The following is a 23,315-nucleotide window of genomic DNA, read 5'->3' as shown; positions in this document are numbered from 1 at the left end:
AAATTTAAGGCACCTAGGACAAATACACAGCTTATTTCCTTGCAATGTTGCTTAATGGAGTTTATTTGCTTTTGTCGAAATGTACTCAAAAGCAGTCTTATTTCAAAGCCCCCACCACAAACCACTGAAGATTCACATCTTCCTTGCTTGCTAGCTAGCCGTTGTTTCTCTCTCCGTCGACATCGTTCTTTCATTCTTTTCTTAACACACACCTCCGAAAAAAGATTCATCTTTCCAAATAAACAAGCTTCATTTGATTTCCTTCCAGTGCTGCTTATTACAGTATACCTCCAATAGATTACGAAAAAATGCCACCGTGCCCAAAACACTAATAGTAAAATTTAAGGCACCTAGGACAAATACACAACTTATTTCCTTGTTGCTTAATGAAGTTTATTTGGTTTTGTCAAAATGTATTCGAAAGCAGTCTCATTTCAAAGCCCTCACCACAAACCACTGAATATTCACATCTTCCTTGCTTGGTAGCTAGCCGATGTTTCTCTCTCTGCCGACATCATTCTTTCATTCTTTTCTTAACACACACCGCCGAAAAAAGATTCACCTTTCCAAATAAACAAGCTTTATTTGATTTCCTTGCAGTGCTGCTTATTACAGTATATCTCCAATAGATTACGAAAAAACGCCGCCATGCCCAAAACACTAATAGTAAAATTTAAGGCACCTAGGACAAATACACAGCTTATTTCCTTGCAATGTTGCTTAACGGAGTTCAATTTCTTTTGTCGAAATGTATTCAAAAGCGGTCTTATTTCAAAGCCGTCGCCACGAGAAACATGAATGTGCAAACGAAACATAATTTGGACTCTGGTTCAAAATATTTAAAGACTCAGAATTAAAAGCAAAAAGAAAAACGGAGTTGGTGCCTCCGAACCTGCGTGCTACAAATCCCTTTTCTGCAAGTAGATGCCCTATTTGTAAATGGCGATGATCTTTTTTTGGGCAGCCCAGTATGTACAGCTACTGCAAAAAAAACAAAAATCGGCCACGCCAACATCCAACTGCCTGCAGAAGTTTCCTGGCTCCCCTCCGTGCCGTTCGCCGGCCAGCGGTTTCCCATGGAAGGCCACTCCATACGGCCACTGACGTCGCCTGCCTCGCCACTGCTCCTGCCGGCCCCATAGAGATCCCTGCTTTGCAGTGCCGGCTTCAGGAATTTGCAACCGGGTATTCATGTGTATACATTTTGCCAAAATCATTGCTGTTTTTTGAAAATTGTCACTCTTTTTATCAAAATCAATACTGTTTTGTAAAAATCATGGGTATTCACACGAAGATTCAACAATACCCCTAGCGCCGCCCCTGCTGCTTTGGTTCCACCGGCGGTGGTAGGAAGCCAAAGCTCGTCCGCCACCAAGCTTTTGCGCCGCCATGAACAGTTGTGGTGCCAAACCAGATGCTCTTATGACCTCATCATATTGCATTAAACTTAGGCTCTACCCCCTCCGTTTCAAAATAGATGACCCAACTTTATACTAAACGGAAGGAGTATATAAGAAAAGAAATGCCCAACCGTCCCCTGCTTTCCAAAATCACACTTCCTCCAAAAAAACTAGAGATGTAAGATTTGCAAGACGCATGGGAGCACACTCTGCTAGAACAAGGTGGAAATACATTTTAGGAGAAAGCGTTGGCAATGCGTAACAATGGCAAGAGGCGAAGGAGGAAACCAGAGGATGTTGTCGGAGGATCATGACCATCATCGAAGCCATTCATTTGTTGTCGACACCACTTTTCTATGATTCCTAGCAGCTGCATGCGACGTGCGACGATCACCGTTGCACAATTATCCCTCTACGTCATGCCGTCGTCCATTGTCTGTATTTCATCGTCGAAGCCAATCACTAGATATGAAGAGGAACCTTCGTGAAGACCTTTCGATGGCCACCACATCAGTGAGGCCGCCGCGCGCGTGCCAGAGTGGTCATCACAAAGACCAACACCGACGGGCCGGTCTCAAACGGCGACCGGCGACGGCTAGGGAGAGTGGAAGATCGCCCGAGGGGACGACGTGAGGGCGGCCTCTCTGTTTCTCTTTTCTTTTCGGGATGGTATGAGAAAGAGAAAGAACAAATTTTGATAACAAACAAACTATGTATACACGCGGCAAGTCTCTCTCCGCCACGAGTATGGTGCGCCGAGCCGAGGAAGTGGGCTGGTCGTTAATGTGCTCCCGGTTGGTTGTTCCAGCGATACCGACGGCGACCGGCGACGGCGTACGTACGTAAGGCCCGGCCGCGACTGTCTGTCCGCTAGCAGCGCCCGCGGGCCTCCTCTCCGTGTGTGGTCGGTCAGGTCCAGTCCAGTCCAATGCTCTTCCGACAGCGCGGACGGAATTTCGCGCTTTACTGCAGCCCCAAGCCACATGAAGATTCCCATCCCTCTTCTTCTTCTTTTTATTTTCTTTTCTTTTCTGTGAGCACTCTGCTCTCCTTATTTGGTTTTTTTTTTTTTGAGGGGTTCCTCATTTGGTTGCTAGCTAAGCTACACGCTCCACTGTTTTTCTGTCGACAACATTCTTCCATTACCATCTTTTTTTTTTGAGAAATCTTCCATTACCATCTAATTCTGCTTCTCCGATGCTTATTAGGCTGGTGTGGGCCCAAACCAGCGGAATGGGAAAAAACGAGGCCCAACCGTCCCCAATCTCTTCCCCACCAAAACCGCGCTTGTCCAGACTCCAGAACCACCATGTCCATGTCCATGTCCATGCCGCTCTCCTTCCTCCTCCCTCACTCTCCCATCAGATCCCCTCTGCCCACTTCCTCCTCGCCCAAATCAAGCTCCGGCTCTGCCTCCCTAGCCTCCACAATGCCTGGCTTGTAGCCGTCCGTCGCAGCTAGCAATGGCGTCCGCGGCGGCGCTGCTGCTGGCGGCCGCTGTAGTCGTCGCGCTGGCATGCCTGGCCGTCGCGGACCCGCCGGCGGGCGAGCAGTCGGCGCTGCTGGCGTTCCTCGCGGCCGTGCCCCACGAGCGCAAGCTCGGGTGGAGCGCCTCCACGCCGACCTGCGCCTGGGTCGGGGTCACCTGCGACGCCGCCAACTCCACCGTCGTCAAGCTGCGCCTCCCGGGGATCGGCCTCGTCGGCCCCATCCCGCCGGGGACCCTCGGGCGGCTCACCAACCTCCAGGTGCTCTCCCTCCGCGCCAACCGCGTGTCCGGGACCATCCCCGACGACCTCCTCCGCCTCTCCGCCCTCCGCTCCCTCTTCCTGCAGGACAACGCCGTCTCCGGCGCCATCCCGCCGGGGGTCTCCGGGCTCGCGGCGCTCGAGCGGCTCGTGCTCTCGCACAACAACCTGTCGGGCCCCATCCCCTTCGCGCTCAACGGCCTCGCCGCCCTGCGCGCGCTCAGGCTGGACGGCAACCGGCTGTCCGGCAAGATCCCCAGCATCGATAACCCGGGGCTCAAGGCGTTCAACGTCTCCGACAACATGCTCAACGGCTCCATCCCGCGGTCGCTCGCGGGCTTCCCCGCCGACGCCTTCGCCGGGAACCTCCAGCTGTGCGGCACGCCGCTGCCCCCCTGCAGCCCCTTCTTCCCGTCCCCGGCGCCGGCGCCAGGGATGAGCCCGAGCGACGTCGGAGACACAGGAAAGAAAAAGAAGCTATCCACCGCGGCGATCGTCGGCATCATCGTGGCCGCCGTGGTCGTCGCGCTGCTCCTGCTTCTGGCCATCGTGTTCTGCTGCAAGCGGTCCCGGCGAGGCGCGCGCGCGGAGGGACCGAAGGGCGCGGCCGCGGCGGTTTCGCAAGCCAGACCGGCGGCGGCGTCCGGCGACGGCATCGGCACGGCGTCCTCGCCAAAGGACGACGCCGGCACCTCCGGGTCGGTGGCGGCGGCCGGCGCGGGGACGGGGACGGGGGAGGCGAGCCGGCTGGTGTTTCTGGGTGGGAAGGGCGCGGGTGGGTACAGCTTCGACCTGGAGGACCTGCTGCGGGCGTCGGCGGAGGTGCTGGGGAAGGGGAGCGCGGGGACGTCGTACAAGGCGGTGCTGGAGGAGGGGACGACGGTGGTGGTGAAGCGGCTCAAGGAGGTGGCGGTGGCGCGGCGCGAGTTCGAGGCGCACATGGAGGCCGTCGGCGGCGTGGAGCACCGGAACCTGCTCCCCGTCCGCGCCTACTACTTCTCCAAGGACGAGAAGCTGCTCGTCTACGACTACCTCCCCGCCGGCAGCCTCTCCGCCATGCTCCACGGTCAGTCTCAGTCACCAACCCTCCTTCCTTAAACCGAAACCGCATTGCATAGATAGCATCGCCGGCAGTTTACTCGGACAATTCGACGTGACGGCATGTGGAGTCGACGGCCGGCCGGCCGGCGGCTCTTCTGGCTCCGTGTCTTTTCTACGTTTCATCATTGTTTTGTGGATCCTTTTCCTCTTTGGTCGTCGCTTTTGTTTGATGGTAAAAATCGTGGCATGTGCATGATGATCCTCACTGCTGCTAGCTGCTGGCTGGAAATGCTCGAGGGCGGGGGTGGGGGCAACGCAACACTTGGCATTGGCGAGGCAGACAGATAATGGTCCTCCTCCTCGTGGATTTTCTTCTTTCTTTATTTACACAGTCCAACGCTACGATCCAGAGGAGAAACGCGAGTGCAGTTGGCGAGGCAGACAGATAATGGTGTGGCGTCTCTGCACTCTTCTTCGCGCCATATCCGTCGTTATCGTATGGGCACAGAGTACCGTGCTGTCACCACTGTAGTCCATTTGACAATCCGCTTGGGCTTGGGCCACTTGTGAGAGGGAAATGCCTGTGCACTGCACCAACGGGTGGGCGTACAGAGGGCCCTGCCCATCTAAAACCCTGCGGCCTTCCCTCAAAAAAAAAGAAAATCTAAAACCCTGCGGCCATGTGCCGGGTCCCAGCGTCAATACCCTCCCTGGAAGCACAACGGAGCTAGAGTAGCTACCTAGCTAGCAGTATCTACGTACGCATGGCACGTCGTACCTACTTGCTGCATTGCATTACTGTATCCGGCAAGCAGAGCATGCAAGATTGGGTTGGGTGCGTGGGCTCAGTGGGAGGCTAGAATAGCTCTGTTTTTTAAATGATGAAGCTGCTAGTACATTCTCTGCGAGTATGATTAGCGGCGCTGTTTTGTATCTGACCTACCGTTCCGTCCGCGTTCGAGGTTATAGAATGCCCTACCAGATCAGACGCGCTCATTTATATTAGTGCCCGAGTGTAGTACGTCTGCTCTGTTTCAACGAGTATCTATCTTAGGTTCGGTCCTACTCCTAGGGTACTTAACAACCTACCACGGCAGCTGATTGATTGCTTCGGTGGTTGTTGCAACTGTATATGGTGTGCCCTCTTGTTTACGATCTTTTGACCAGTGTATCGCATAGTACTACTACCACATTTTCTTTTCTTAAAAAATTGCTCACCCTCTCTTCTTTAATTGCGGGCCAGCTGATCAATCAACATGATTTGTTTCGGTTCTTTAGATTTGCATGATAGTGGGTGTCTTTAGATTAGCAGCAGACTGTTTGAGCGTTAGTTCAAGTTTTGTTAACTCACGTCCCGTTGATTGCATCTGTCGTACTATCACATCATATATACTCTACATTTTAGATCCTGCTTGCATTTTAGTCCTACTATCACATCATATATACTCTACATTGCATTGCAAGTTTGCTTATGTCAGACTGTTAGTACTATCATATCATATATATATATATATATATATATATATATATATATATATATATATATATATATACTCACGGGAATGGAATTTGAATGCAGGGAGCCGGGGCTCGGGCCGGACGCCCATGGACTGGGACGCGCGCATGCGCTCGGCGCTGTCGGCCTCCCGTGGTCTCGCGCACCTCCACTCGGAGCACAAGCTCGCGCACGGCAACGTCAAGTCCTCCAACGTGCTGCTCCGCCCGGACCTCGACGCCGCCGCGCTCTCCGACTTCTCCCTCCACCCCATCTACGCGCCGACGTCCGTCCGCGCGGGGGCCGGCGGCTACCGCGCCCCGGAGGTGGTGGACACGCGGCGGCCCACGCTCAAGGCCGACGTCTACTCCCTCGGCGTGCTCCTGCTGGAGCTCCTCACCGGCAAGTCCCCGACGCACGCGTCCCTGCAGGAGGGCGACGGCGGCACGCTGGACCTGCCGCGCTGGGTGCAGTCGGTGGTGCGCGAGGAGTGGACCGCCGAGGTGTTCGACGTCGAGCTCGTGCGCCTGGGCGCCAGCGCCGAGGAGGAGATGGTCGCGCTGCTGCAGGTGGCCATGGCCTGCGTCGCCACCGTGCCCGACGCGCGCCCGGACGCGCCGGACGTCGTCAGGATGATCGAGGAGATCGGGGCCGGCCACGGGCAGACCACAACGGAGGAGAGCGCGCGGGCGACCACCTCCGAGGAGGAGCGCTCCAGGGGCACGCCCCCGGCCGCCCCGACGCCGTAGCTCCGGCCTGCCCACGGACCTCTCTTGATTGTGTTTGTTGGATGATGAATTGTATTTTTTTTTCTCTCTCTCACTCTCCCTCTATCAGGTCTCATGTCACGCAGGTATCATTCTTTCTTCCGAGTAAAGTAAATGTTTCTCCTTTTCTTTTCCTTTTTGTTGTACGCCTCTGTTCAGCCCCTTTTGACCTTCTTTGTGATTCTTTGTGATAGATTGATGCTCCCCCATGCATCATTACACTTTTCTTTTTTCGAAGGCGCTAAAACTGGCAAAATTTCGTGTTCTGACCCTTCTAGCATATAAATTCGGGAGTTGACTCCTGTTTGGGAAAATTTCGATATTTGACCCTTTTGCTACCGCCACACCCCGCGGCGATAGGCTTGCATAGCCTACCGCCAGAACCTTCGGCGGTAGGGAAACGACAGCTACCATCACACAAACGGTCGGGTGCTGACCTGGCAGACATGCTACCGCTAGAGCCAACGGCGGTAGGGAATGCAGTCCCACCGCCGGCATCCTTGGCGGTGTTGGGGAACGTAGTAACAATTTAAAATTTTCCTACGTGTCACCAAGATCAATCTAGGAGATACTAGCAACGAGAGAGAGAGAGAGAGAGAGGAAGTGCATCTTCATACCCTTGAAGATCGCTAAGCGGAAGCATTACAAGAACGCGGTTGATGGAGTCGTACTCGCGGCGATTCAAATCGTGGAAGATCCGATCTAGCGCCGAACGGACGGCGCCTCCGCGTTCAACACACATACAACCCAGGGACGTCTTCTCCTTCTTGATCCAGCATGGGGAGAGAAGAAGTTGCGGGAGAGCTCCGGCATGACGACGACGTGGTGGTGGAGCTTGCGGTTTTACTGCAGGGCTTCACCCAGCTCTACGGAGGAGGAGATGTTGGAGGAGGGAGGGGCTGCGCCAGGGGAACGGTATGGCAGCCCTCCCACCCCCCACTATTTATAGAGGAAGGGGAGAGGGGGTCGGCCCCCCTAGATCCCATCTACAAGGGAGGGGTGGGGGTCGGCCAAGGGGGGGACTTGCCCCCCAAGTTTGCTGGGAGGCGGCCCCACCCCCTAGGGATGGTTGGGCCTCGTTTTTTTCCATTCCACTGCTTTGGGCCCACACCAGCCTAATAAGCATTGGAGAAGCAGAATTACTCTAGATAGTAATGGAAGAATGTTGTCAACAGAAAAACAGTGGAGCGTGTAGCTTAGCTAGCAACCAAATGAGAAGAGCAGAGTGTTCACAGAAAAGAAAAGAAAGAAAAAAGAGGGAGGGGAATCTTCATGTGGCTTGAGGATCAACCGCATGATGTGGTAAGAAAAGAATTGAAGAATGATGTGGAAGGAGACAAGCGAATCTTCACTAGCTTGTGGCTTGAGTAAAGTGGGAAATTCCGTCCGTCCAAGCTGTCCGACTACGACTTGACCTGACCACACACACACACGCACGCGAGGGAGAAAAAAAAGAAACAGGTGGATCAACCGCATGCGACAGGCGGCCGGCTTGCTGATCCACTGTGCCCACGCCGTCGAAGAAAGTATGCCGCCGGAGCGATTTACTACTGTATTTTCCATGGTATTATATGTGTTGTGGATCATCTCATCTCCCGAGCGACTGTACAACGTACGTGTTGTCCGAAGATCCCAACCATCCACGTGCAGACAAATTTTTATTTGAGACAAACGTCAAAACAAATGGGCATCATAGAATGTTCACATGGACGATTTATTTGTTCTCCGACCGACTGCTGCTGAGCCAGGCATGTCTCCGCTTCAATACAACGCGCGACTCGTGCGACGGCCCTTCTATACGTATCTCCCATGAGCGTGTCGTGTGCAGACGTTTAAATAAAAAGTATATTCATACTCCCTCCGTCCGGAAATACTTGTCATCAAAATGAATAAAATGGAATGTATCTAGATGCATTTTAGTTCTAGATACATCTTTTTTGTTCATTTTGATGACAAGTATTTTTGGACGGAGGAAGTACTACACAACTCTACAAAGGTAATGCTCTGTAAACGCTAAAGGTAGTACAATAATCGAAGAATAAACATTTTTGTGGATCCATTTATTTATTTTCTTTCGCAACATACATGCATTCAACTGGTAACACAACCAAAGTTTGAATATGAAACAAGTGATTTACCCTTACAAGTTCGACCAAGTCACCTTCACTGAGATAGAGGCAAGCTCAAGCATGATTTGCTCATAGTCGTGCCCATGTTTTTTTGCTTTGAAGGAACAATGGTGATCAAGATCATTTTTACAACTATTCTGACCTACCTTGAACTTCAAATGCATCCAAGTATCCTTCTTTACAGCAATCACATATCTTAAGCCACATGACTCAACAACACTGCCACGAAAAAGTTGAATCTCATGTAAACCATTCGTAAGGACAACACACGAACTGAGAGATAAATCAAATCAACACTGCACTTTTGATATGACAACATCTATTGTGCCCTCAAATGCCCAACGAACGAGGGCTAAAGTGATGTCAACCGCACCACAATCTCCATTAATCCGATGCGTGAATGGATACTCAGGTGTGACTAGATCATGGTACTCCATTGCACCATCAATTAGTTGTAGATCATCTTCTTGCTTTCCTTTCTTGATCCTCATGTCAAACTCAACTAGAGCAGGGGCTACCATTGTGATGCCTCTCTTAGGGCCAGTCATCTCAATAAGAGAACCCTGTAAACCTATTATTTAGTAGCTTCTCATGGAAAATAAAGCATATGCTCTACTTTATGTCAATTGACAACAGATCTCAAATAAATGATAGCATATAATCTAAACCCTCCAAAAAAAATTATTTGAGATATTTTACCAACAAACATAATTTGACTGCATATAAATCATAACTTCGATAAATCATGCAAAGATAACTAACCACAGACTTGCCTAACATATGCAAAGGAAAAAACACATAGTTGTATAAGATCCTCAAAGCACATGCATTTGCATAAACAAATGCATATACTGATACTCCTCCGGTCCTTTTTAGTTTGCATATAAGTTTTTGTTCAAAGTCAAAGTATCCCTACTTTGACCAAACTTATAGAAAAAAATCAACACTCAGTGCCAAATTAAAATTATTAGATTCATTATAAAATTTAGTTTCATAGAATATATATTTGGTATTGTAGATGTTCATATTTTTTAATATAAATTTGGTCAAACTTTGCAAAATTTGACTTGACACAAATCTAATACATGGAGTAAAATGGGCCGGAGGGAGTACAAATAAGATCATCAAGGTTCTGCCACCATCACCAACACTCAAATGTTTGACCTCTTTGGTTGTAGGATACCAAAAAGCGTTACACTAAAGCACAAGATTAGAGTGTCGTGCCATCTTCAGTACAAGGGGCTGAAAGGATGTTTGATTGTGGACAGGAAAAGCATAGGAGTCTTCCTAAAAGGTTGAAGTGAATAGAATTTAAATAAACTATAGCGCAAATGAATCCCAAGAGAGAAAATCCAATGATTTCAACCCTATATCAAACAACAGAGGTAGGGAACAATTCGAGCGGATATTGGCATCTATTATTAAATGAATGAAATATCAAATGTAATTGCATATATATGTAAAAATGTGCACCTGCTCCACAATGATTGGATCATCTCTGCTACGATTGAAGACATAATTAAGCAATGAATCATAACGATCACGCACTGCTATATATCCATATAATTGTACCAAGCCGATGTTGGTACTAGCCTTTTCCAATTTCAGCGAGAAAATCTGCATCATAGCAGTTGCAGAATGTACCATGGATCTATCCCTATCCGGGAAACAATTCGTGGGATTCGAGAACATCATCGGCTCTAGTTGTGCTTCATGGAAAAAAAATACATGTTATATTACAACAAATAATGTTTTATACAAACAATTTACACAAAAAAATAAAAATATAATTATGCTTGTCAATACATATTTGTGCAGTTTAGAAAGAAGAAGAATAATGTCGTTTGATTTTCCGAGTCATGGAAGTTGTTGGTGTATGAGTACAAGGAAACTTATTTGTAGGACTAAAACTAGTGACAAGATCCTAACCAAGTATGGTATATTGACAAATTTATATATCTACATAGAGCATGGTATTTTTTTTGCTAATTCATAAATTCTTTATAACAATCCAGATATATATTGCATTTTTTAAAATACAAGAATGCACTTTAAATCAATCAACCAAACTATGTAGCTGGTAAGCATCCTAAAAATAAAATGGAACATGATAGATGACTTACTCTCACCACGTTGAGTAAGACGCCATAGCTTTAGAATACCATAGTTTATCTTGTATATGGAACCGTCCTGATGGGTGGTTTTCTTGAGGATGTTGCCTTCAGATACAGGATAAGAGGCATGGCTAACAAAGACTTGCTTCGTTCGCCCCTTCATCTCTGATCTATCGACCCCCTTGGTGGTGGCAAATTGTTTACCTTTGGTGGCATAGATGGAGGTGCAGAAATAGTTACTGGCACAAGGGAGGACGCGGAGCCAATTTGGCCTGCCCCAATTATTCACTCCTTTTACTGCAATGTTGCTTGCCATGACAAACGATGCATAAGCAGATCGGTCACCAAAGAGCAATCTTAGAACCCGGTCATTATTCCGTGTTAGTCTCAATCCAGATCTGAAAATCTCCGGCAGCATGGTCCTGACGAGAATAATCTACAGAAGGCCAAAACGCACTGTGTAACGGTCCAGATTATGGCATAAGTGGAGCATCCCGGTTTTGTCAACATTGCAATAAATCTAGTTTTTCCCAAATAGATAAAACATGACAGAAATTACAAATAACAATACCAAAATGTCAGAATAGTCCTGCACATTCACACATGCAACTGAAAAGAAAATCTCCAGCAGCATGGTTCTGACTAAAATAATCTACAGAAGGCCAAAACGCACTGTACAAAGCGGTCCAGATTATGGCATGAGTGGAGCATCCCGGCTTATTCAACATTTTCACGAATTTCAAAAAAAAATCTTGAATGCAAAACATGTTCGTGATTTTGAAGGTACAAAGATATACAATTTCTTTATCAATATACAGACTTAGATAATATTCACACCTTGAACTTCTGTATATCTGAAAAAATGTTCTTGATTTTAAAAAAAATATTGATACACTTTTATTTATTTTTTACAAAGCTCCATGTAAAGGTCAGATTTTCAGATGTGAGTGTCGCATGGAATCAGACCTCTAAACTCTATCCTAACAAACCGACAGATAGGAACAGATGGGGCATGGCCAACCAACATTGGGGTGCGGGGACGTTAGACACATCTTGTTCCAGCGTATTCATGCGAAAGATCTGTGGAACCGACTGGGGATGATGGATATAATCGACACGGCTGCTACGGTCAATCATTCTGGCTTTGTTATAATGGAACATCTTTTACTTCAACCTGTATCTCCGAAATGTATGAATATATGGATGAAACCAGACCCGAGATTCGTTAAATTAAATGTTGATGCAGCAGTGTTCATTGATGAAGGAAGAGGGTCAACGGCAACTATATTGAGAGATAGAAGAGGTACATTCTTGGCAGCTCAATGCAAGTCTATTCAGTTTGCTCCAGATGTGTAGCTATTACTGAAGCAACGGCGATGAGAGATGGGCTTCACTTTGCTAGTGCTATGGGATTTCATAATGTGGAAGCTGTCGCTTAACGTGATAAACTTCTGTGATGGACAATCTCAGTGTTGGGATGCAACATCAGTTGTTTATACAGAGTGCATAGATGTAGCTTCTTCTTCTTCTTTGCGGGTGAAACACTTGTATTACTCAAATATTCAAATCCTTACAATCAATAGCATTTAGCTCTAAAGAAAAATCTGGACCACAACCCAATCAAGTCATGGTTCATCCCTCATTCCAAGCAAAATTAGCTAAGCTATCACTAACTCTATTTTGAATACGGTTTATTGGAGTAATACATCCTTCAATTGGGAAGGTCACTTCTTTTCGTGATGCGAATAAGATGACGCGTGTGCTAGCAAAATTTAGTTACTGTAATAAATTTTCGACTGTTTGCTCACTACACTTTGCAGAGAAAAAAGAGCAATTCATCACCTGCTTGTCTTGTCACTCGAATGCTTCATCCTAAATTCCTAATTACTAATCATCTTATACTCTCGCCAATCAAATCTGCAATTCCTGTCAAATCCTCACTTACCACATTTGTGACCCAATGCTCCCTATTAAAACTGCCCTGAGAAGAAGATCGAGGTACTAGGAACTTAGGAAAATCAAATTAACAGTCCATGGCGTGCACCATGTGTGGCGCACTTTTGCTCCTTGGCCTCGTCCTGATCCTGACGCCGCAGCTGTGTGGGTGCACCGACGGCGGGTTCAGCGTGGAGCTCATCACCGGGACTATGCCAGGTAGCCGTTCCACGACGCGTCGCCCACCCCGCACGCCCGAGCTAATTTTTTTTAAATAATACATTTTTTTATTATTTTTTATAAATATTACGCTGGATTAAAAAATTTCAAAAATAATACACCGTCGGCCCGCTGCAGGCCGACTGGGCCTAGTCAGCCCACAGCAGGCCTATTGTATTCCAGTCGGCCTACAGCTGGCCGACTGGCCCCTGTCGGCCCACTATGGGCTGATTGCGTCCTGTCGGCCCACTGTGGGCCGACTGGAGCTAATTGGCATAAAAAATATATGTTTAAAAAAATGTTAATTGTGTAATTAAAAAATGTTAAACGTGTATAAAAAAATGTTCTTGATGTATACAGAAAATGTACAATATATATGCAAAAATGTTGACATAAAAAATATGTTTTGAAAAGTGTTAAGCATGTATTTAAAAATTGTTAAATGTGTGTATAAAAAATGTTCCTTATTTATACAAAAAATATAGAATGTGTATGAAAAAAAGTTAATACCAAAAAATTCTGTTTGAAAAATATGTTTGAAAAGTTGACATTTTTTCAAATACGTGATTAAAAATTGTTAAATGTGTGTACAAAAAAAGTTTCTTATCTATAAAAAAAATATAGAATGTGTATGAAAAAAAGTTGACACCAAAAAAATATGTTTGAAAAAAATGTTCCAGTTCCATACAAAAAGAGCAACCAATCATATTTTTTTCACAACCTTGATTTATTTTTTGTCACCAACTCACCAACATAATTTTTTGGTGTCAACTTTTTTTCATACACATTCTATATTTTTTGTATAAATAAGGAACATTTTTTATACATACATTTAACAATTTTTAAATACATGATTAACACTTTTTAAAACATACTTTTTATGTCAACATTTTTGCATATATATTGTACATTTTTTATACACACATTTAACAATTTTTAAATACATGATTAACACTTTTTAAAACATACTTTTTATGTCAACATTTTTGCATATATATTGTACATTTTTTTTATACATCAGGAACATTTTTTATACATGTTTAACATTTTTTAATTACATGATTAATATTTTTTAAACATATATTTTTATACCTATTTTTTTTGCAAAAACAATTAGCCCACAGCGGGCCAATTAGCTCCAGTCAGCCCACAGTGGGCCGACAGGACCCAATCAGCCCACAATGGGCCGACAAGACCCAATCAGCCCACAGTGGGCCGACAGGGGCCAGTCGGCCAGCTGTAGGCCGACTGGAATCCAATCGGCCTGCTGTGGGCCGACTAGGCCCAGTCGGCCTGCAGCGGGCCGACGGTGTATTATTTTTGAAAAAAAATTACCCAGCATAATATTTATGAAAATTAATAAAAAAATGTATTATTTAAAAAAAAATAGCCACGCCCGAAGGCTTGCCGCCGTGCGGCGCTCGTACGCTGGCTCAGGCTCCCCTGACCCTGACGGCGCGGTGTCGGAGGTGGTGTCAGGCTCGTTCGAGTACTTGATGTACGTCAACATCGGCACGCCGCGCACCCGGATGCTGGCTCTCGTCGACACCGGCAGCGACCTCGTGTGGCTCAGATGCACCAACGACTCTGCTTCTCCGGCACCGGCACCGCCATCAGCAGCCGGCGGGACGAGCAGCGTGTTCGACCTGTCCTCGTCGTCGACCTACAGCCGTGTGGGCTGCCAGTCTGACCCGTGCCGCTCGGTCCACGACACCTCCTGCGACACAACCGCCTTCTGCCACCAAGACCTTCACCTTCGACGACGCTCCCGGCGGTTGCACGGGATGCCGCGAGCGTTCGCAGCTGCAGGTGCCCAGAGTTACCTTCGGTTGCGCCACCACCGTCCACTTCGCCGGTAACGGCATCGTCGGCCTCGCCGACGCGGAATCTTCCCTCATCAACCAGATCGGCGCCGCGACATCGCTCGGCCGGAGGTTCTCCTACTGCCTCGCGCCCTTCTTCAGCGACGTCTCCTCCGCGCTCAACTTCGGCGCCCGCGCCACCGTGACGGAGCCGGGCGCGGTCACCACGCCGATGGTGCAACACTCCTCCGCCGTGGGGGCTTTCTACGCCGTCGAAATCGTGGCCCTCAGGGTCGGGAACTCGATCATCAAGCTGCCGAACCGGTCCCCGTCATCGTCGACTCCTTGACGGTGCTGACGTCCTTCTGCCACGGACCGTGTGCTTGGCCATGGCGCCGGTGACGCCTGACAGGACAGTGCCGGCGATCGGCAACATCATGCAGCAGAACATGCACGTCGGCTACGACCTCGACAAGCGCACCATCACCTTCGCCCCTGCCGACTGCGCCAGATCATACCCCTCCCCTCCCGCCTTTGTGTCACCACGTTAGGGTCGCTAATCGCCAGGTAGTAATAATAATCACTACGTTAGGGTCACCAGTAATCGCTGATGTTGCAGGGGAAATAACAAAGCCGGAGTAATAACAAACAGCAGCAGGATAAGATGAAAAAGGTCGCAGATCAAGAAACCAAATCCAAAAGAAAGGAAGCAAAGAGACCGGGACTAAGAGCATCTCCAACAGCCGCCCCAAATGACGCGCGCGCGCTGTAAACGCAGCTTTTAGCGCGGGGGGAGGCGGTTTGACGCGCTCCAGCGGCCGCGGGAAACAAGCGCGCGGGAACCGTTTGCGCGCGCGCGCGAAAAGGCGCCAGCTCGCGCGCAAGATTTGGCGCGCCGCTTCGCACGCGCCTATAAAAGCTGCGCGCGCCACGCGCCTTCTCCACACACCTCTCTTCCCCTCTCCCTCTCCCTCTCTGCCACGCGCCGCTCCAGCGCCCCGCCACCGCCGCGCCGCCGAGGAGCGTCCGGCTACCGCGGCGTCCGCCTGCGGCCCAACGGCAGCTACACCGCGGAGATACGCTCCGGCGAACTCCGGCTCGCCCTCGGCACGTACGGGACGGCGCGACAGGCCGCCCGCGCGTACGACGCGGCGGCGTGGCGCCTAGGCCGGCCGCGCGGCCAGATGAACTTCCAAGATGTGTACACACTCGAGCAAGCGCTCAACCTCGCCCCTCTGCCTCGTCTGAACACGGCGGAAGACTGTGCGGAGCACGCCGAGCGGCAACGCCGCCTCCTCGTCGCCCAGGAGGACGAGAGGGTCATGGCGGACTGGCGCCAGCGCCACCCGGAGGACGTCGCCTACGAGCAAGCCTACTGGGCAAGGCGCCGCGAGGAGGACACGCAAAGGCGCCGCGCGTCGCGGTTGGACAGGCGTCGGCGGAAGGCGTTGGCGAATGCGCAGTCCGACCTCGTTGCAGCAGGTGGGCGGTCGTTCTTCACACCGAACGATGATCGGTGGCTGGACATCTGGCTATCTACCTCGGACGACACCGCCGAGGATGATAGTGATGATAGCGACTTAGAGTAGTTTTTTTTTGTTAATGCAATCTATGTTTATCGTTTGTCATTTTTATTTTATGCAATATATGTTTCGGATGTAAAATACCTTTGTATCGTTTAATCTATGTAATCTATCTAGTTTTTTTTAAAATTTCAACTTTTAATAAAATGCATACATTTCTAGTCGCGCGCGCTGCATTTCAGCGCGGCTGCTGGAGCCAGCGCAGGCGGGCGCGCAAAACCAGCCGCAGCGCGCGCGCTAAAAAGTTTTTTGCGCGCGGCGCTATAGCGCGGCTGTTGGAGATGCTCTAAGGACGGGCAGGAGGCATCAGAGATTACCAACAGGCCAAGATCCTTCCTGACCCATCTAAATTTTGAAAAGAAAGCAAAAAATCTCGGCGTCTTCTTCCATGTCTTGAAAAAGCTAAAAGTGCCGGCTGAAATTTACAGTGCTAACAAATGAAATTCCAACAAACAAACACTCGGATGAAATTCATATACACCGAGGCTGAAATTATTGTACTACACCCCAAGGTGATTCTACACACATTAAACGCCATGATTCATTAGTGATGTAACTCCTAGTTCAATCGACAGAACACAAAGAGAAGATTGCTAGGAGCAAGCTATAAAATTTACTACGCAAGGACAACAGAAATGACGAGATAAGCTAGGATGATCCTGCTGTAAATCATCATAGTTGACCCCCCCACCCGCGACAACTACAATCTTACAATGCAAGAAAAGGATAGCATGCAAGTCAAGTACAATCCAGCTGTAAATCAACTATGGATCTACATATACAGCTAAAAAGAGTACCTGAAAAGTGAAAACACAACTTCATTTCAGTAGCAACCACTAACAAGATGTAGTTCAGATCATGCACCAAAGAGAGTTATCTACAAAAAACAAACAATAACAAAAAAAAATCATGGTACACACTCGTGCTACAAGAAAAGAAAATTTTAATTATATGGAACCAAAGATAAAAGAATTAGATGTACCCAACATAGTCAATCAGAAACATAAAAAGGACCAAAAACTGTGAAGCAGAAAAATCCTATTACCCAAACCCAACATACATTTCACAACATGACCTAGTACTAAATTTCATGATCAGCATCTCCAGTAGTATACTACTTCTGGTACTGTACTACTGTAAATAACTACTATGACACCAGTAATACAAGTACGGAACTTTGTGTGTTCCCCTTGGCTTGTTACTAATGTGTTGTTAGTTTCATATGTACAGAGAACAAACATGAAATTCCAAAATGGGACATACATCCCATATACTGGATCAACTAAAGACTCTGGGCTTCCATCAAGCCTATACAACACCGATTTTGTTAGGAATCGAGGATCTTTTAGCAATACCCTCCAAGGGATGGTTAGTCCAGGACACAACAAGAGAGTTTTCTTTTGAAGAAACACTATAATACACAATAAATAGCAACAGTAAGAAAATGCATAGCAGAAACAGCACTAATAAGTATAGAGGAGCTGAACTATCAAGAGACGGAAACATATACCACGTTCCTATTCCTAGCACCAGCAGTGGTAAGCTTCCTTTTCAAACATTTAACTTTCTGAAAAAACAAAAATGAAACAGAAAATAAACACAACAAGCTCGCTCAACTTTACCTCGCCGGAATCCTAGATAACATATGCCAAAAATCCCCAAAATAGTCGTAGCAAAACCAACAGAACCAGGAAGCCCCTGAATACACAAACAAATCGAAAGCTGGCCATGGGAACACCACAAACCTACATTCACACAAACCCTAGGATAGGAACCCAGTCGACAAATCGGAGAACTAGATCAAGAAGAACAGAACACAAACAGCAACATCCAAAGGGGAAGGGGGTCAAACCACTCCACGGAACCGAATCCGCAGGACTCATAGTCGTTAGACCTCAGGCAGAAATAGAGGGAGAGCTCCCAATCGCCATGGACATCGCAGAACAAATCACCAAGGGCCTATCCCTCCTTTATGTCTCTCTCCCTTCCGCTCAAACAGTGACTCGATCTAGCGCCTTGTGAAATGGGACAGAAAAGGCTGAACCGGGCTGAAAAGAAAATTCAAAACAACAGCTAAAAAGACAGGGAGGGGAAAAGCTAACGCGTGGTAAACGGGCGGCCCGGAAAGACACGTGCGCCCGGCTACAAAAAGACCACTCTCAGCGCGAATCTTAGCACCTGATCCGACGGTTTAAAAATTCGACTGAAAACGAATTAAAATTAGTCAAGTGAAAAATAGCAATTCTTTTTTCTTTCTTGCTACAAGCCCATAGTAAAGGACCCATGGTGATGCATTTTATGTCCTGTGCAAAACATCTACAGTACAACACCTCAAGGGTAAACCAGTATAACAATCATCCAGTACAAAAGTGATTACCATCGAGCATTGTTTCTCTGATTCTCTCTACCACAAGGATCTGCTTCAGGAAGTTGAAGAGTCGACTGACAGCAGTTGCGCCAAGACACAAGATTACCTCAAAACTTCAAATATATTTCATCCCAGCAATTCTTATCCGCCTTGATATCAGGTACTGTGCTAGAGAATAAATAGCTCCCAACAGCCCTAAAACCCGCACAGAAAGTACATCTGTCATTATAATCGATGGCAGGTTGAGAGGCAGTGTCAGAAGTAGCTTCGAATCGGTCTGCCTGACATAGTCCCACATGAACCGATTGAAGAGTATGTGATTGGGTAGCGTGAGCACGAGAAGAGCAACATTTTTCACAGCATAGAGCCAAACTGAGCCCCCGATATCAAGAGCCCATCCTCCACTGCCAGTGCCAGGCCAAGCCTCCTCCCATATCTTATACAATGATGCCAATAGCAAATACCCAGAAATAGAAATTGTCACAGGGAAGTAACGCTGTCTGTCACCGAATCCTGCAACGATGTCTGAATCCTGGTTCAAAAGCAGAAGGATGGGTGCTAGGAAGAAAATAGCACGGTTCGAGCCACCAGTAAGTGTTACGTTGAGAACAAGGCAGATGATGAAGCACAAAACCGTAGACAAGTTGCCGATCGCAGGCATCCAAGCTGCTTCCGCTGCCAATCTCTTGATGGTGAAAGTTGGTGCAGCATGAGATCTCCGTTGCTGCAGTAGCCTTGCTTTGGGTGGAAATGCAGAGCCCCGACCACCAGATACACCATGTGTAACATCTGCGGCTTTATCATGCAACAGCAAAGCCAGTTCAAACTTAATTTCTAGTGCAATGATCATGAATATAGCAGCATAGAGACCCAAAAGCGACATTCTGGCCCCTTCTATAGCCAACATGTTGGTGAACTTCTCTGCTTCCTCCTCTTCTGCAAAACTGTTGGCCCTTAACTGTCCTTCCAGCAGGTAGGTGACTGGGAACAAAGCTACTAACAAAGAAAACACCCATGGCAAAACCCTTGTGCTGGACTCAGATGGGAGATGTGTGAATACTATAAAGACTGCAGCACAGACGATTGTCGCAACAAGAAGAGGATACAGAACAACTGCTTGGAAGAAGTACTGGACAGATATGTAGATGCCTAGTGTAATTCCAACTCCCACTGCATACAAAGCCCTCAACTCAACAATATACTTCACTGGGATGATAGATGTAGCAGCTGCTAATGTAAGTACCACTGTTGCTATGAGCAGCCATGATGGCCATGTGGGCTTGGATGCTACAAAACCATATATTGACGTGTCATCATCAGATAAATGTGCTGCTCTGATCAGCTCCGACCGGTATACCCATGACAGTTTAACAGGAGGCTGCATAATAACGAAAAGAAGCCCTGTGGCCACAACAAGCACCAGGAATCTCTTTGCTGACTGAGCATGAGGGAAATGGAGCGCCACTATTGGGATGCAAGCAACACCAGACAACAAAATATATGACCCCAAAAGCAGACCATCTGAAGGAGGCCTTCCGTTCCACCACTGTAAAGCTTCGAAAACTGTTTCCCGGCAGAGCCATGCAGAAAAGGCTACTACAGATGCATGAAAATAAGCTTGCCAGATCTTCATCCTTGGAGCCCCCCCTTTGGACTTGTCCCTGTAAAGAAGTACAGGGGGTGTGACAGCAAGTAGCAGAACAGCTGAAACCCATACCACCGATCTTGATGTGATAAACAACATAGATAACTTTGAAGAATAGAGACAAGTCAAGATCCAAGTAGCTTTGGGCCCAACTCTCTGGTCAACAGATAATCTTCTTACAAGAGCCAATCCAAAAAATGTTGTGATCAAAACCATATAACTTGGATAAATGATATCATCCTCAAACCCAAAGTAGTACATGGCAGCATAGTTGAAGAGTCGGTTCTCAATGTAGCATAACAACAGTGCATGACCAATAAGACCAAGTTCCACAAGAAAGCGCAGTTTTGCAGGGAGCAGTGCCAAACCAGGAACAGCCATTGCCATGATTACAGCTGCAACAATGTACTTGGTAAACGATTTCAATGGCATGCCAGCAACCCAAATATTTAGATCCCAGTAGTTATGCACCACAAACCAAAGGACCATCAAGCTTGATATTCCCACAAAGGTGAAGTATGATGACAGGCTTTTCTTGGTAAAGAACCTTGCCACATAATAACCAGACATCATTGGGAGTGGAAGGAACACAAGCGGAAAACCAATGACTACGGCACCTGCTCCACTGACAAGCACTGCCAACCCCATAAACGCCACCGAGCTAACAGCATCTCCAACCTTGCCAGCAGCATGCACAGCCAGACCCAAAGCACCACCAAGCATCGTGACAGTCACAAGCAGGTAATTCAGCGGCGGGGGAGCATGAATGTACCTTCCAAAAGCGTGAAATACAACGCGAACCTCCAGGCAGAGCACCACTATAACAAGTGCAACCAAGCCATTCGCCATCCTTATCTGATCCATTGTGCGTGAATCCCTGGTAATCCACCACAGTGAACCACGAGTGGACGCGTAGAGCAGGAACAAGAATGGTACGAAGAACAGCAGCAGAAGATCACAAACATTGGCCCATGATGCGAAGAGTGTGGTGTGGTTGGATGCGGCATGGAACAGCACTGGCACAAACAACAGATACAACGCATGCACGCAGCTCTCCAAGGGGCCAAGAATGCCATCACTGTCCTGCAATGGAGCGTCCTGTTTCCGGTTCTTGAAGCTGGAAGTGCGGGGCACGGAGAAGAGCCAATAGAAGACCATGGCAAATGTGGCAAGGTAGTAGGAAGCATTGGCCATCCCGACTGCGGACACGACTGCCCATGTGAAGACCGCAGATGCGGCGATTGGCACGCACGCGAAGAGGAGCCGCTCGAGCGCCGCGACGATGGTAGGGTTCTCAAGCTGGATCCAGCGGAACTGGAGCGACGCCCAGACGCCTATGAGGAAGGAGGTCTCCGCGCAGAGGAGCAGCGCGAGGACGGTGAGGGGCAGCGAGGCGGCGGCGGCGGACGAGAGGGACGCCGAGAAGAAGAAGGCCACGTCGGCGGCGAGCAGCGCCGCCCACACGGTGAAGAAGGCGCCCTGCCGGAGCCGCAGCGCGTCGAGGGCGTAGGCGGCGGCGAGCCCGACGGCGAGGACGGCGAGGACGGGGGCCCCGCCGAGGTCGAGGAGGAAGGCCGCGGCGGGCGCGAGCGCCGCCGCGACGCGCGCGTTGTGCGCAAAGCCCGGGAGCGAGGCGGACGCGGCGGCGCGGGGCCCGGCGGCGGGGCCGGACGAGTGCGGCCTGGAGGCGGGGGGCGGGAAGGGGAGGAGGGGCTTGGGGGAGGAGGTGGAGTTGCGGCGGTCGTGGTGCGGCGACGGGGACGAGGACGGGGCGCGGGTGGAGGAGAAGGTCGGGGTTGACACCGAGGGCGAGATGAGGAGGCGCCCCTGGCGGGAGCTGGATCCGGAGGGATCCATGGCGGCGGCGGCGTCGACGGGGACCGGGATCTAGGGTTTTGCGGGGGCTATGGTTTGGGAGGCATCGGCCGGGGAGGAAGAAGACGGCGACAGATCGGCGAGGAGCAGATCTGAAAGCGGGGAAGGAGCGATGCGGACCTGATTTTCATCCCATTTCTCGTTTCGGGGCCCTCCGCGCAGAGCCTTAGGGACTGGCTTGTGTTTTCTTTCCTTTCCGGTCCTCGTCTGCACTTTGTACTGCCACGGATGCTTATAGATTTTACCGTATTATTTGGACACAACCTTTATTAAAAAATGATTTCACGCTCCTCTTAAGAGCAACTCCAGCCGGCCGACCTATTTCGTCCGCCTACGTTTGTTTGGTCGCCGCAGACAAAAACGATGCCCAACACGCTGACCTATCCCTAAAATCCGTCTGCTTCGCGTCCGTGCGGATCCATTTTTGCCCAAAATTGCGCCTGAAACGCGTCAGCGCAGACGCGAAGCGGACACGCCGCGCGTCCCCTCGATGTCCGCCATGGTCCCACTTGGCGGCCACCCAACCACGGCCCGCGCCACCTACCTCGGGCCCGGCCTGGCAGTGTGTGGAAGGTCCGCGCGGTCGTCCTTTTTAATGAAAGCGTGCGGCAGGCCGTCCTCATCCACTTGCAACACCCGTCCACATCTGGCCACGCGGTACTCCCTTGCCGCCGACCAGGAACCCTAGCAAGCCACCACCATGGGGGTTTTCAACGGGAAGGGGAGGGGGAAGCTCAGCGCCGGTGGCGAGCCGCGTCTAGTAGGCGGTGGAGGAAGAGCTCGCTGTAGTTCATTAAACACTAGTTCAACAGAAAGTACGCAAAGAGTCAGCTTTAGAAGATTACTAGGAGCAAGCTATAAATTTACTGTGCAAGAAAAACAGAAATGAAGAGATAAGCTAGGATGCAAGTAAAATACAATCCAGCTCTAAATCATCATAGTTGACCCCCCGGAAAACTACAATCTTACAATGCAAGAAAACAGAAACTGCACAAAGATAGCATGTAAGTCAAATACAATACAGTTGTAAATCAACTATGGATCTATATATACAACTAAAAAGAGTACCTGAAAAGTGGAAACACTAACTTCATTTCAGTAGCAATCACTAACAAGATGTAGTTCAGATCATGCACCAAAGAGAGTTATCTAGAAAAAACAAACAATAACAGCAACAAAATCATGCTACACACT

At 48.7% G+C, this 23,315-nt stretch overlaps 2 protein-coding genes and 2 pseudogenes across 2 annotated transcripts; 2 read left to right on the top strand and 2 right to left on the bottom strand.

Annotated features, from left to right (window-relative positions):
* The first annotated feature begins 2,482 nt into the window (after window positions 1–2,482).
* LOC119307165 (probable inactive receptor kinase At2g26730) lies at window positions 2,483–6,717 on the top strand. Its single transcript, XM_037583258.1, has 2 exons — window positions 2,483–4,214; window positions 5,769–6,717. Exons 1-2 carry the CDS (start codon window positions 2,864–2,866, stop codon window positions 6,431–6,433), a joined length of 2,016 nt encoding a protein of 671 aa, XP_037439155.1. The 5' UTR covers window positions 2,483–2,863; the 3' UTR covers window positions 6,434–6,717.
* Window positions 6,718–8,591: 1,874 nt separating this feature from the next.
* LOC119308955 lies at window positions 8,592–11,328 on the bottom strand (annotated as a pseudogene).
* Window positions 11,329–14,215: 2,887 nt separating this feature from the next.
* On the top strand, window positions 14,216–14,999 carry LOC119308953 (annotated as a pseudogene).
* Window positions 15,000–18,453: 3,454 nt separating this feature from the next.
* LOC119307164 lies at window positions 18,454–22,235 on the bottom strand. The gene has a single exon (XM_037583257.1). The coding sequence runs from the start codon at window positions 22,101–22,103 to the stop codon at window positions 18,717–18,719; it is 3,387 nt and encodes a 1,128-aa protein (XP_037439154.1). The 5' UTR covers window positions 22,104–22,235; the 3' UTR covers window positions 18,454–18,716.
* Between the last annotated feature and the right edge of the window lie 1,080 nt (window positions 22,236–23,315).

This window comes from Triticum dicoccoides, chromosome 5B (assembly GCF_002162155.2).
Source record: "Triticum dicoccoides isolate Atlit2015 ecotype Zavitan chromosome 5B, WEW_v2.0, whole genome shotgun sequence".
In the NCBI taxonomy this organism is placed as follows: Eukaryota; Viridiplantae; Streptophyta; class Magnoliopsida; order Poales; family Poaceae; genus Triticum; species Triticum dicoccoides.
This window is presented reverse-complemented; position numbering and strand designations above follow the sequence as displayed.

Bases quoted from the DNA above. Each gene is read 5' to 3' on its own strand.
- LOC119307164 (XM_037583257.1), bottom strand. From the start codon at position 22,103: ATGGATCCCTCCGGATCCAGCTCCCGCCAGGGGCGCCTCCTCATCTCG.
- LOC119307165 (XM_037583258.1), top strand. From the start codon at position 2,864: ATGGCGTCCGCGGCGGCGCTGCTGCTGGCGGCCGCTGTAGTCGTCGCG. The intron at 4,215-5,768 runs GTCAGTCTCAGT...ATTTGAATGCAG, and splicing joins CCTCTCCGCCATGCTCCACG to GGAGCCGGGGCTCGGGCCGG.